This window comes from Prionailurus viverrinus, chromosome A2 (genome assembly GCF_022837055.1).
Source record: "Prionailurus viverrinus isolate Anna chromosome A2, UM_Priviv_1.0, whole genome shotgun sequence".
Classification (NCBI taxonomy): domain Eukaryota; kingdom Metazoa; phylum Chordata; class Mammalia; order Carnivora; family Felidae; genus Prionailurus; species Prionailurus viverrinus.
In genome coordinates, this window is record NC_062562.1 from 92,025,749 (window position 1) to 92,039,692 (window position 13,944).

Genomic DNA, 13,944 nt, shown 5'->3' on the forward strand with positions numbered 1-13,944 from the left:
TGGAATGGGGGGCTCATTATCTCAAATCTCATTTATATAAATATCAGATTCTCTATGAAGATAAATGAGGCCTTGTTATTTAAGAAGCTATATGATCAATATAAATAGTATAAATATAATAATTATAGCAACCCAACAAAAGGACATTTTTTAAACCAAGAACAAAGTATTTATGAATGAAATTTAACTTTCTAAAGAAAGTCAATGACAAAAACTTTATACTATGAGTCAGCAACTTCTGCATATTTGAATTATTCCATTTAAATTTTGGAAACAACTGGTGTAAGAAAGGAAACCAAATAGCCAGGTATTTTCTGATCTTGTAGAATTCAAGCCCCATACCAGTCCCTGTTTAAAGACTAAGGTGCAATAAATGCAGAACAGAACAGACAGAAAGAGTTATTAACTGAAGATTAAGTCTCAGTAGAGCTCCAGAGCGATCTCCACAATATCTCCTGCCTAAGTTCCAACACTGAAGAGCTATTCCTATAGGAATATTGTAAGGAAACACCGTTGGTTACTATGTATTTCAAGCATAGACAACAATAAAATACTCATTTACTGACCATCCACATTTTTCAAATCCTAACACCTGTATCTTTTAGCTACAATTGAAGTCCTCGATATATTCCTTCTCAATACTATTGCTCTCCTTAGATGTAACCACTCTCTCACCTTTTTCCTTTATCTTTCTCATGCATGTGTATAAACCTTTACTACATATGAACATATCCATAAATAATACATACTCTTGCTTTTTATGCTCTTAAACTTTATAGAAATGCTATATGACACTGTACATTTGTAATGTGCTTTTAGGATTATCTATGTTGACAAGCATAGCTATATTTTATTCATTTTCATTGCTGTATGGTATTGCATTATATGAATGATCACAATTTACCCATTTCTTTGCTAGGGGCTATTTCAGTGCTTTCTAACTTTTGGGGATTATAATTCTTTCAGTGAGTATCCCTGTACATGTGCAGACATTTCTCTAGGGCACATATCTTAGGTGGAACTTCTTGTTCAGAGAGCCTTCTTGGCATTGCCAGATTATTTTCCAAGCTCATACTCTCACCTGCCCAGCATTCGCATTACCATTGCTCCGTATCCTCCCCAACAACCCAATGGGGATGTGAGCCAGGTTTATGAAGTGGAAACCTGAGATTAAATTTTTTTAAGTGTATTTATTTATTGAGAGAACGAGTGAGCAAGTGTGGAGGAGGGGCAGAGAAGGAGAGAGAGAGAATCCCAAGCAGGCTCCATACTGCAGCACAAAGCCTGATGTGGGGCTTGAACTCATGAACCTTGAGATCATGACCTGAGCTGAAATGAAGAGTCAGGTGCTTAACCCCACCCAGGTGCCTGAAACCTGAGATTAAAATTTTTAATTAAATATAAATGATGGACTCATGATAGGACTACATAAATGATAGGACTACATCCTAAAATGCTTCTTTTCCATTAGATTATGAACTGTTGGACACTGCCTCATTTGTCTGTATATACCAGAGTGGAGGAGCCACTACAAATGGAACATTTGGTAGGGATAAATAATATATAAAAATGAAAAAAATATGGGCTATTTATCACTCAAATCAGAAGTGTAGTTTTCAGTAGAAGTAAATATAACTGGTTCATAGCTGAAGCAGAGGAACAGGTAAAAGTGACAAAAATAATCATCTAAAATTAAGACCCAAGGTTTATTCTAGATTTCTCCTTTGGGGTTTACTGGAGAAACATAAGGAAAAAAACAGCTATCATCGGTAAGAGCTGAATCTAGTGAAAGAAGATGCCTCCCTGATGCCAGTCTCAACGAGGATGTATAATCATTATCATCTAGGGAACATTTTCAAAATACACAAGCTAGGGCCCCAGATTAGAACTATTAAATGAGAGTCCACTGGGGGTGGTGGCCAGCTTCAGATGTAGTAAAAGAGCACCCCAGCTGACTCCAAAAAGTATTTACCCAGAGAAGTGACTCTCAAACCTTAGCCTCAGAATTTACCTGTAGAGATTCCCATCTTCTCCCTGTCACCATGTCTGTGCCCTCATGGCCATAGTCATGAATCACAATAAAGAAATATTCCCACTATAGTAAATACTTAATGCAATAGAGGAAACAGGAATTATGATTAGTTGGAAAGAAGAATGAAACAGTTAATTTCAAACTACCAAGGGAGAACAGATAGGGCATAGGCAGCTAAAAGGCTCCCACCTAAAACAGGGAACTGGAAGAACCCTGATAATCAACTTTGATTACTTCTCGGGTTTTAGTTAGCTCCTATTATTAGTGGGAACTAGGACTATGGAAAGTCAAGGACAAAGTTGTCATCGGATTCAGTTTCAGGGTTCGGTAAGCAATGTTTTTTTCAACATATTATAATACCTATTTTACTTTGTAGGCAAAATCTTCTGGTGGGTCAAAACTATTTACATTATTATAAGAGACTTATCAGTCAGAAGGTTTACATGACATAATTTTGTAATGGGTAATTTCCAGTGGGTTTGCCACATTTTCCATAGATAATAATAATGACAGATCTGGTGGAAGCAACTAAGAGTACACTTTTGTTCTAGAAGAAATTACAGGTTATATAAAGAAGGAAAAATTGGATAATATGAAGAAAAAACCTATCCAAAGAAGCTAAAAAATAAACAGAAAAAAAAAAAAGAAATATGTATACTAATGAAACAAACAAGAGACGATGGGTTCCTAGTAATTTCCTACCCTTCACCCTAATTTGTCTAGATTTATTTGAAAGAATAATTATAGGGGCGCCTGGGTGGCTCAGCTGGTTAAGAGTCTGACTCTTGATTTCAGTTCTGGCCATGATCTTATGGTTCATGAGATGGAGCCCCCACACAGTCTGTGAGAGCAAGTCCTGTCTCAGGCTCTGCTAGTGTGGAGCCTGCTTGGGATCCTCTCTCCCTCTCTCTCTGCCCCTCCCCTGCTCCCATTCTTCCTCTCTCTTTCAAACTCTTAAAAAAAAAAAAATGGTTATATAGTATGCAATCTTTTTTTTTTTTAATTTTTTTTTTAACGTTTATTTTTACTTTTGAGACAGAGAGAGACAGTGCATGAACGGGGGAGGGGCAGAGAGAGAGGGAGACACAGAATCGGAAACAGGCTCCAGGCTCTGAGCCATCAGCCCAGAGCCCGACGCGGGGCTCGAACTCACGGAAACGCGAGATCGTGACCTGAGCTGAAGTCGGACGCCCAACCGACTGAGCCACCCAGGCGCGCCTAGTATGTAATCTTCTATATAGCAGGTATGAGACTTAACTGATGGCAGGCAAAAGAGATTTTTAAATTTCTTAAATTTTGGAGGGGATTGAGAGTATTTTTTCTGGGCATTTCATTCTAACAGTATATTATAGTTTCAGTTAAGGCAGCAAAGGAAAAAAATCTTGTTTCCTTATTTTTCTTCTACCTGGAAAGAAAAACAAAAACAAAAACAATCATGGCATCCAGAAAATGTTTTAAATTAATAAAACTTACTTTTATGACATTCATCTATCCAAAGTTGTGTCTGCTTTTGTGTTTTTACCACATCAAACGGCAAAGTTGCAATAGCTGCAATCTGTCAAAAAGTAAAATTGATTAAAACCTTTAAATTTTTTCTAAATGTTTTTACATTATTCTAAATAGGAAATTACTTCAGGATAATAATGGAAATCATAACTAAACTGAAACTTAAAATGAAACATTATCTATTCAAAGAGAAGCTGTTATTAAAGAAAAAATAACGTGTCCTATATATTTCTACCCAAATTCAGAAGTAAATAGTCTCAAAAAAGCTCTGCTACTTTCCTGAGGTCACACAACTACTAGTGATAGAGTCAGAATTAGAACCAGACAGACCACTGACTCCAAAACCAGTATTCACAAATTTCCGATGCTCCTGTAGGTCCTACTATTCCTTTACTACACATGAAGGTGTAGAGGGAGAGAGAATCCCAATATAATATTTTAAAACAAATTCTCGGGGCGCCTGGGTGGCTCAGTTGTTTAAGAGTCCCACTTCGACTCAGGTCACGATCTCGCGGTCTGTGAGTTCGAGCCCCGCGTCGGGCTCTGGGCTGATGGCTCAGAGCCTGGAGCCTGCTTCCGATTCTGTGTCTCCCTCTCACTCTACCCCTCCCCCGTTCATGCTCTGTCTCTCTCTGTCTCAAAAATAAATAAACGTTAAAAATAAAAAAAATAAAAAAATAAAACCGAAATTCTCAATTATTTAGTAAGCATTTAAAAATTCCAATATTTTTAAATTGATTAAAAAAATTTACATGAACAACACTTTATGGGTTTCAACATCTTTATCAAACATAGCTACAGTAGTTCACAAATCACACTTTTAAAAACATCTAAAAGTGAATCAATGATTATTTTCAAAATGACCTAATTAAGGTTTTTTTTTAAGAGTAAATTCCCTTAAGAATATGTCATAATATTTGACATAATAGCCATGCAAAGTAAAAATGTTTTTCTTCCCAATTCACATTTGACAATAGGCTCCCAAAATGTTTCCCCAAATCAATTACATTGTATTTCACCCTAACGATGTTGTTTTAAGTTTCTGAACTAACATCAGTTTCAAAGATCTCAGGTAAGTGAAAATCAATTATTATTTCTCCCTCTCTATAATCTAGCATGTAGCAGCCAAAGGTAGCAACAATGTTATATAAGCCTTTGACACTTTCTAAAATGATTTGGCTTAGGCTGTTCTGTTTCCTGACAGAAAGTCTGAACATAACACTCATGTACTTTTTCTGTTACAGAAACAAATTTTTATTTGAAAACAGTCAAAGGGCAGCATTATAGGGCATCTAAAAGTAGGGAATTTTCCTTCATATTTTTGGAAAGCTGGTATAAAATCCTGGAGCCATGATCCAACTTTTTAAAAAAAGATATTAAGCATTTATTTTTATGTACAAAGTTGGTTTTGTGATTCATCTGTTATAAATTTCAATATATAATAGTACTTGTTTTTTCTTCATTCATGATGCTGGATTAAGATATAATGAAAATACAATTAAGTTACATTTAATCACCTCACAAATAAGAAGAATAATGAGAATACCTTGCTGGTTTTTAACTACTTAAATTACTCAAAAAGTCAATGGGCGTATAACTTACAGAGTTAAATCTGACAGAGCCCAGACCTGGAAACGCTCAAATCTAAGTTTTGAGCTCAATCACAGTGGCTTCCTTAGCTCCAAGTTTTCTGGTACAATTATTCCAGTATTTTTCTGCAGGTCTCCATCCCTTCACTATGCTCCTTCAATCTTGTTTTCATTTGGTTCCAATAGGTCGGCATCTCATTCTAGGTCATTACAAATTCATTTTGTGTAAGACCACTACACAACTTTACCTTATGTGGAGGAGTCAGAAAAAATGAACTCTCTACTACCTAAAAAAGGTCATCAGAGATTCTTTCCTTCTGATTGTAATTTCTGTTAAAATTCCTTTAAGGAATGCTTACCAAAATGTTCCCAAAGAAATAGGAATTAGCGCAGAGGATGAAATTACTTCTATTCAATCTGATTATACATATGAAATGACACTCCATGAAAAATTACCTAACCAGATATACTGGCATTTAATTTAATGAACAAACGGGCAAATATCTGGTAAATAATAAAGCACTATTATAACTGTGATGATCTAAGAAATCCAAATTTTTTTCAGAAAAATGTATTTGTAATATAATAAAACCATGGACACAAAGTACATTTTAAGACATTTAATGACTAATAATTTATTTCCTCAAAAGGGGATAGTCAATACTTTAAGCCGTGCAGCCCAAAAGTGGTATCTCAACAGATAGGAAATGCTATATAATTTGTTATAATAAGACAACTACCGTTATTCTGGAAAATTAACAACAAAACAATATAAACTTACAGAACCAGACAATGCCCCTGAAGTAAAGTGGATCATAAATGTTGGTTTATATAAACCAGATTTCTCACACAGCCACTTCTTTAAAACTTCATAGTTATACCAGTACAGTGCTATAAAAACAGAGAATGAAATGAACATAGAATTTAGAAGTAAAATGTGAACTTTATTTATAAATATATATATTAAAGGAAAAGAGTAATTCTAACCCTGACACACCCTACTTCCTGCTTGGACACATACTAGATGAGATTGAAAAAGAAGGGGGCAGGGGGGAAGGGAAGAACCAAATTCTCAGAAATGTTCTAGCAGTCTTATAAACAAAAAGAACCCCTATGCAACAGTAAAGTAGGACTTTAATTCCAAAGCCTGACAAGGTCAGTAGGAGAAAACAAAATTACAGTTCAATCTCATTCATTAACAAAGGTATAAAGATTCTTAAAAAAATAAAAAAATAAAAAAAAAGCAACTGAAGCCAGAAGTATTTTATAAAAGATCATACACTATGACTAAAGTGGGTTTTCATAAGAGGAATGCAAAGGTAGTAAATATAGCAAATGAATGCCAAACACTGCATTAAAATGCCCATGCAATAATCTAAAATTGATGGAAAAGCATTTCATAAAATTCAACACATTTTCATTTAAAGCAAAGCAATTTCTTGAAAACCTGGGATAAAAGAGAATTTCTTTAAATAGAAAAAGGATATGCATCAAAAACAATAGCAAAAGTAATTAATGGTGAAACAACAGAAGTATTTCCTTTAGAATGAGAAAAAATGATAGGGATTGTGACATTATCATCGCTATTTATTATTCAAAACTGTTCTACGGAGCATAGTAAGATAGAAAAAAAAATAAAAGCTCTAATGATTAAAAATGAACAAAGTAGTTATAATTTATATATTAATGTCTATATAGAAAATCCAAAAGACAAAATTATTAATAGAAATTTAAAAGTAGCTGAATATTAAATACAATCTAACAGACAAAAATTAATTATAACACTGCCCCAGCCTAAGATTTGTAATTTTTATTTTAACAGAGCTTTTAAAATAGCTACCAAGAGGAGTTAAGATGGTAGAACAGGAAGGACCCCATGCTTGCCTCATTCCTTAAACTCAACTAGATAAATACTAAATCAATCTGAACCGCCAGGAAATTGACCTGAGGACTGAGAACACAAACTGCACGTCTAGAGGGAGAAAAGAGGCCACATCATGGAGGGGAGGAGATGGAGAGATGTGATTTGGGAGAGAAAGAACCTGGTTCTGTGGACGGGTGGGGGCCCTGATCAGGGAGAGAGGGAATAGAGATAAGGAAGGAGGGAAGGAGGGAAAGAAAAATACTGGATTACAAATGTAGACATAGGAAATTCAGTAACACCATAAAACACAGTAACATTCATCTCATAGGAGTCCCAGAAGAAGAGAGGGAAAAGGAGGAAGAAGGTTTATTTGAGCAAATTACAGATGAAAACTTTCCTAAGGAAAGTTTTCCAGGAAGCACAGAGACAGACCTCCCATCAAAATCAATAAAAGCAGGCCAACACTGAGATACGCTGTAGTAAAATTTGCAAAATACAGAGATATGGTAAGAATCCTGAAAGCAACAAGGGAAATGAAAACTGTAACTTACAAGGAAAGACAAGGTTCACAGCAAATCTCTTCACAGAAACTTGGCAAGCCTGAAGGGGTGGCATAATATATTTATTCAACGTGCTGAATGGGAAAAATATGCAGCCAAGAATACCCTATCCAGCAAGGCTGTCATTCAGAACAGAAGGAGAGATAAAGAGTTTCCCAGAGGGGTGCCTGGGTGGCTCAATCAGTTAAGCTACCCAACTTTGGCTCAGGTCATGATCTTTTGGTTCGTGAGTTCAAGCCCCACATCAGGCTCTGTGCTGACAGCTTGGAGACTGGGGCCTGCTTCAGATTCTGTGTCTCCCTCTCTCTCTGTTCCTCTCCGCTCACACTCCCTCTCAAAAATAAATAAAACATTAAAAAAAAAAAGTTTCCAGAAAGACAAAGAAACTAAAGAACTTCATGACCACTCCTAAAACAGCCCTGCAATAATTAAAGGGGACTTTTTGAGTGGGAAAAGAAGACCAAAAGCCACAAAGACAGAAACAATGACAAAACAAGTAATAAAATGGTAGTACTAAATTCATATCTATCAATAATTACTCTGAATGTAAATGAACTAAATGCTCTAACCAAAAGACATAGGGTGTCAGAATGGATTACCAAAACAAGACCCATCTACATGTTGGCTACAAGAGATTTATCTCAGACCTAAAGAAATCTGCAGATTGAAAGTGAGGGGTGGAAACCATTTATCAGGCTAATGGACATAAAAAGAAAGCTGGAATAGCCAAACCTATATCTGACAAACTAGATTTTAAACCAAAGAATGTAACAAGAGATGAAGAAGGAAATTAGATCATAATAAAGGGGTCTATCTAATGAGATGATCTAACAATTTTAAATATTTATGCCCCCAACTTGAAACCCCTAAATATGTAAGTGGGACTTTAACACCCCACTTACAACAATGGACAGATCATCTAAGCAGAAACTCAACAAGGAAACAATGGCTTTGAATAACACACTGGACCAGAGGGATTTAACAGAGATCTTCAGAACATTTCATCCTAAAGCAGAATACACACTTTTTTGAGTACACATGGAACAATCTCCAAAACAGATCACATACTGGGTCACAAATCAGGCCTAAGCAAATACAAGAAGATTGATATCATACTATACATTTTTTCTGCCTGCAATGCTATGAAACTTGAAGTTAATCACAAGAAAAAATTTGAAAAGATTATAAATACATGTAGGTTAAAGAACATCCTAATAAAGAATGAATGAGTTTGCCAGGAAATTAAAGAAGAAATAAAAAATAATACATGGAAGCCAATGAAAATGGAAACATAACAGTCCAAAACCTTTGGGATGCAGCAAAGGTGGTCCTAAGAGGGAAATATATAGCAATCCAGGCCTTCCTAAAGAAGGAAGGAAAGTCTCAAATACATGACCTAACTTTACACCTAAAGGAGCCAGAAAAGGAACAGCAAATAAAGCTTAAAGCAAGCACGAGTAGGGAAATAATAAAGCTTAGAGCAGAAATAAATGATATAGAAATGAACCAACAAACAAAAACAAAACAATAAAACAAATTAATGAAACCAGGAGCTTGTTCTTTCAAAGAATTAACAAAATTGATAATCCCCTAGGCAGACTTATCAAAAAAAAGAGAGCAAAAGGACCCAAACAAATAAAACCACGAATGAAAGAGCAGAGATCACAACCAATACCACAGAATTAGTTATAAGAGATTATTATGAAAAATTATAAATTTATAAAATATTATAAAGCTGTAATCATGAAGACAGTATGGTACTGGCATAAAAACGGACACAAAGGTTAGTGGATCAGATTAGAAAGTCTAGAAGTGGATCCACAACTACATGGTCAACTAATTTTCGACTAAGCAGGAAAGAATATCCAGTGGAAAAAAGACAGTCTCTTCTACAAATGGTGCTAGGAAAACTGGTCAGCGACATGCAAAAGAATGAAACTGTACAACTTTCTTACACCATACACAAAAATCAATTCAAAATGAATGAAAGACTTAAATGTGAGACCTGAAACCATCAAAATGCTAGAGGAGAACACAGGTAGCAACTTCTTTGATCTTGGCTATGGCACTTCTCACTAGACACATCTCTGGAGGCAAGGGAAACAAAAAACAATCATCAACTCTTGGAACTTCATCAAGATAAAAAGCTTCTGCACAGTGAAGGAAACAGTCAACAAAACTAAAAGACAGCCTATGGAATGGGATATTTGCAAATGACATATCAGATAAAGGGTTAGCATCCAAAATCTATAAAGAACTTATCAAACTCAATACCCAAAAAACAATCCAGTTAAGAAATGGGCTGAAGCCTTGAATAGACATTTTTCCAAAGAAGACATCCAGGTGGCTAACAGGCATATGAAAAAATGCTCAACATCACTCATCATCAGGGAAAAGAAAATCAAAACCATGATGAGATACCACTTCACACCTGTCAGAATGGCTAGAATTGACAACACAGGAAACAGAAGATGTTGGCGAGAATGTGGGTAAAGGGGAAACCTCTTACACTGCTGGTGCGGATGTAAACTCATGCAACCACTCTGGAAAAGAGTGTGGAGGTTCCTCAAAAAGTTAAAAATAAAACTACCCTACAACCCAGCAATTGCACTACTAGGTATTTATCCAAAGGATACAAAAATGCTGATTCAAGAGGGCATATGCACTCCAATGTTTATAGCAGTACTATCAACAATAGCCAAACTATATGAAGAGCCCAAATGTCCATCGACTGATGAATGGATTAAGAGGTGGTATATATACCCAATGCAATATTAGTCGGTGATAAAATAGAATGACATCTTGCCATTTTCAACAATGTGGATAGAACTAGATTGTATTATTAAAAGTGAAAGAAGTCAGTCAGAGAAGAACAAATACTCAAGAAATATCAGTCCTATGTGGAATTTAAGAAACAGAACACACACAGAAGGGGAAAAAAAGAGGGAGGTGAACCATGAGACTTTAACTATAGAGAACAAATAGGATTACTGGAGAGGAGGTGACTAGGAGATGGGCTAAGTGGGTGATAGGCATTAAAGAGGACACTTGTTGGGATAAGCACTGGGTTTTTACACGTAAGTGATGAATCACTAAATTCTACTCCTGAAAGCAATAGTATACTGTATGTTAACTAACTCGAATTCAAATAAAAACTTAGGGGCACCTGGGTGGCATAGTCGGTTAAGCATCCGACTTCAGCCAGGTCACGATCTCGCGGTCCGTGAGTTCGAGCCCCGCATCAGGCTCTGGGCTGATGGCTCAGAGCCTGGAGCCTGTTTCCGATTCTGTGTCTCCCTCTCTCTCTGCCCCTCCCTCGTTCATGCTCTGTCTCTCTCTGTCCCAAAAATAAATAAACGTTGAAAAAAAAATTAAAATAAATAAATAAATAAATAAATAAATAAATAAATACTTAAATAAAATAGCTACCAAAGTTGGAGGTAGGTGTACCCATAAATAAATCTAAAAAAAAAAAAGTTGTACATAATATTAAGAAAATTTTAAAACTCTACTAAAACACTTTAAAAACTTAGAGTTATATAACAGAGATATAGGACAATACTGGAGAGGGGAAATAAGGTAAGATCAAAACATTTAATAATGCACTAGTAATTTAGACAACACTGCAGTATTAGCAAAGGGTTAGACAAATTGTCCAGTGGAATAGATCCAGGCATGTGTGAAACTTTAATGTGACAGGTTATACTACAAACTCCTGGAGCATGTATGGTTATTCAATAAATGATGCTGGGATAACTACCATCCATATGAGGGAGAAAGACAGTTGAATACTTACTTCAGTTCTTAATTGCAAATCAATTATGGATAAGTGAATGGCCAGTGAAACAGTGCCCAATCTCATTAATAATCAGGCAAGTATTAAGTTAAAATAAGATACCACTTTAACTTACTAGGTGAACAAAAATTATGAACTTTGATAGTAAAAGTGCTGGTGAAGGGATGAAATGAAGGAACAGAAAACTGGTAGGTGTAATGATCTACACAATCACTTTAAAAAAGAATTTGAGAGGTGCCTGACTGGCTGTCAGCAGAGTATGCAACTCATGATGTCAGGGTCATGAGTTCAAGCCCCACACTGGGCATGAAGCCTAATTAAAAAAAAAGAATTTGATATTACTTATTAAAATATATATTTATATGAACTAACAAATCTAATACTGGACAAATTCTTGTACATCAAGAGTCTGTTAAAAACATTCACAACAGCGTGCACTTGTTTACTCATAAAGAAGAGTAAAAATTTTTTAAAGTTATATGTAAAAACAAAAGTAAATCTTAAGATTCTTAAGTAAAATAAGCTTTTAAAGCTCAAAAAGAGGTGCCTGGGTGGCTCAGTTGGGTGTCTGACTTTGGCTCAGGTCATGCTTCTCGAGGTTTGTGGGTTCGAGCCCCAAGTTGGGCTCTGTGTTGACAGCTAGGACCCTGGAGCCTGCTTCAGATTCTGTGTCTCCCTCTCTCTGTCCTTCCCCAATTTGTGCTCACTCTCCCAAAAATAAACATTAAAAAAAAGCTCAAAAATAGGCAAAACTAAAAAACATACTGTTTAGAAATAACAGAAAAGATCAATGAAACCAAGAGTTGGTTTTTTTGAAAAAAATAAACAAAATTGATAAACCTCTAGCCAGGCTTCTCAAAAAGAAAAGAGAGATGACCCAAATAGATAAAATCATGGATGAAAATGGAATTATTACAACCAATCCCTCAGAAATACAAGCAATTATCAGGGAATACTATGAAAAATTATATGCTAACAAACTGGACAGCCTGGAAGAAATGGACAAATTCCTAAACACCCACACACTTCCAAAACTCAAACAGGAGGAAAAAGAAACAGACCCATAACCAGCAAAGAAATAGAATCAGTTATCAAAAATCTCCCAACACATAAGAGTCCAGGACCAGATGGCTTCCCTGGGGAATTCTACCAGACTTATAAAGTAGAGATAATACCTATCCTTCTCAAGCTGTTCCAAAAAATAGAAAGGGAAGGAAAACTTCCAGACTCATTCTATGAAGCCAGCATTACTTTGATTCCCAAACCAGAGACCCAGCAAAAAAAAAGAGAACTACAGGCCAATATCCCTGATGAATATGGATGCAAAAATTCTCAAGAAGATACTAACAAATCTAATTCAACAGCATATAAAAAGAATTATTCACCATGATCAAGTGGGATTCATTCCTTGGCTATAGGGCTGGTTTAACATTCACAAATCAATCAATGTGATACATCACATTAATAAAAGAAAAGATAAGAACCATATGATCCTGTCAATCGATGCAGAAAAAGCCTTTGACAAAATTCAGCATCCTTTCTTAATAAAAACCCTCGAGAAAGTCGGGATAGAAGGAACAAACTTAAACATCATAAAAGCCACTTATGAAAAGCTCACAGCTAATATCATCCTCAATGGGGAAAAACTGAGAGCTTTCCCCCTGAGATCAGGAACACGACAGGGATGTCCACTCTCACTGCTGTTGCTTAACATACTGTTGGAAGTTCTAGCATCAGCAGACAACAAAAGGAAATCAAAGGCACCAAAATTGGCAAAGATGAAGACAAGCTTTCACTTTTTGCACATGACATGATATTATACATGGAAAACCCGATAGACTCCACCAAAAGTCTGCTAGAACTGATACATAAATTCAGCAAAGTCGCAGGATACAAAATTAATGTGCAGAAATCAATTGCATTCTTATACACTAATAATGAAGCAACAGAAAGACAAAAAAGAAACTGATCCCATTCACAATTGCACCAAGAAGCATAAAATACCTAGGAATAAACCTAACCAAAGATGTAAAAGATCTGTATGCTGAAAACTATAGACAGCTTATGAAGGAAACTGAAGAAGATACAAAGAAAGGAAAAACATTCCATGCTCATAGGCTGGAAGAAAGAATATTGTTAAAATGTCAATACTACCCAAAGCAATCTACATATTCAGTGCAATCCCAATGCAAATCCCATCCTGTAGCCTCTACTACAAAGCTATAATCATCAAGACAGTACGGTATTGGCGCAAAAACAGACACATAGACCAACGGAATAGAATACAGAACCACGAACTGGACACACAAACTATGGCCAATTAATGTTTGACAAAGCAGGAAAGAGTACCAAGTGGAAAAAAGTCTCTTTAGCAAATGGTGCTGGGAGAACTGGACAGAAACATGCAGAATGAAACTAGACCACTTTCTTACACCATTCACAAAAAATAAACTCAAAATGGATAAAGGACCTGAATGTGAGACAGGAAACCCATCAAAACCCTAGAAGGGAAAGCAGGAAAAAACCTCTCTGACCTCAGCCGCAGCAACTTCTTACTTGACATATCTCCAAAAGCAAGGGAATTAAAAGCAAAAATG

At 35.8% G+C, this 13,944-nt stretch overlaps 1 protein-coding gene across 3 annotated transcripts in view; it reads right to left on the reverse strand.

The window, feature by feature from the left end:
- The window catches only part of SLC25A40 (solute carrier family 25 member 40), a 70,219-nt gene that overhangs the window by 18,930 nt on the left and 37,345 nt on the right, over positions 1-13,944 (reverse strand). For all 3 annotated transcript variants that reach the window (XR_007148521.1, XR_007148520.1, XM_047842062.1), the window contains exons 9-10: positions 5,909-6,018; positions 3,506-3,587 (exon numbers count right to left, since the gene is read on the reverse strand). Coding sequence is in view for 1 of the 3 variants with exons in the window: in XM_047842062.1 (XP_047698018.1) it covers positions 3,506-3,587; positions 5,909-6,018 (192 nt within the window). In the remaining 2 variants the exon portion in view is untranslated. The remainder of the gene's footprint in view (positions 1-3,505; positions 3,588-5,908; positions 6,019-13,944) is intronic.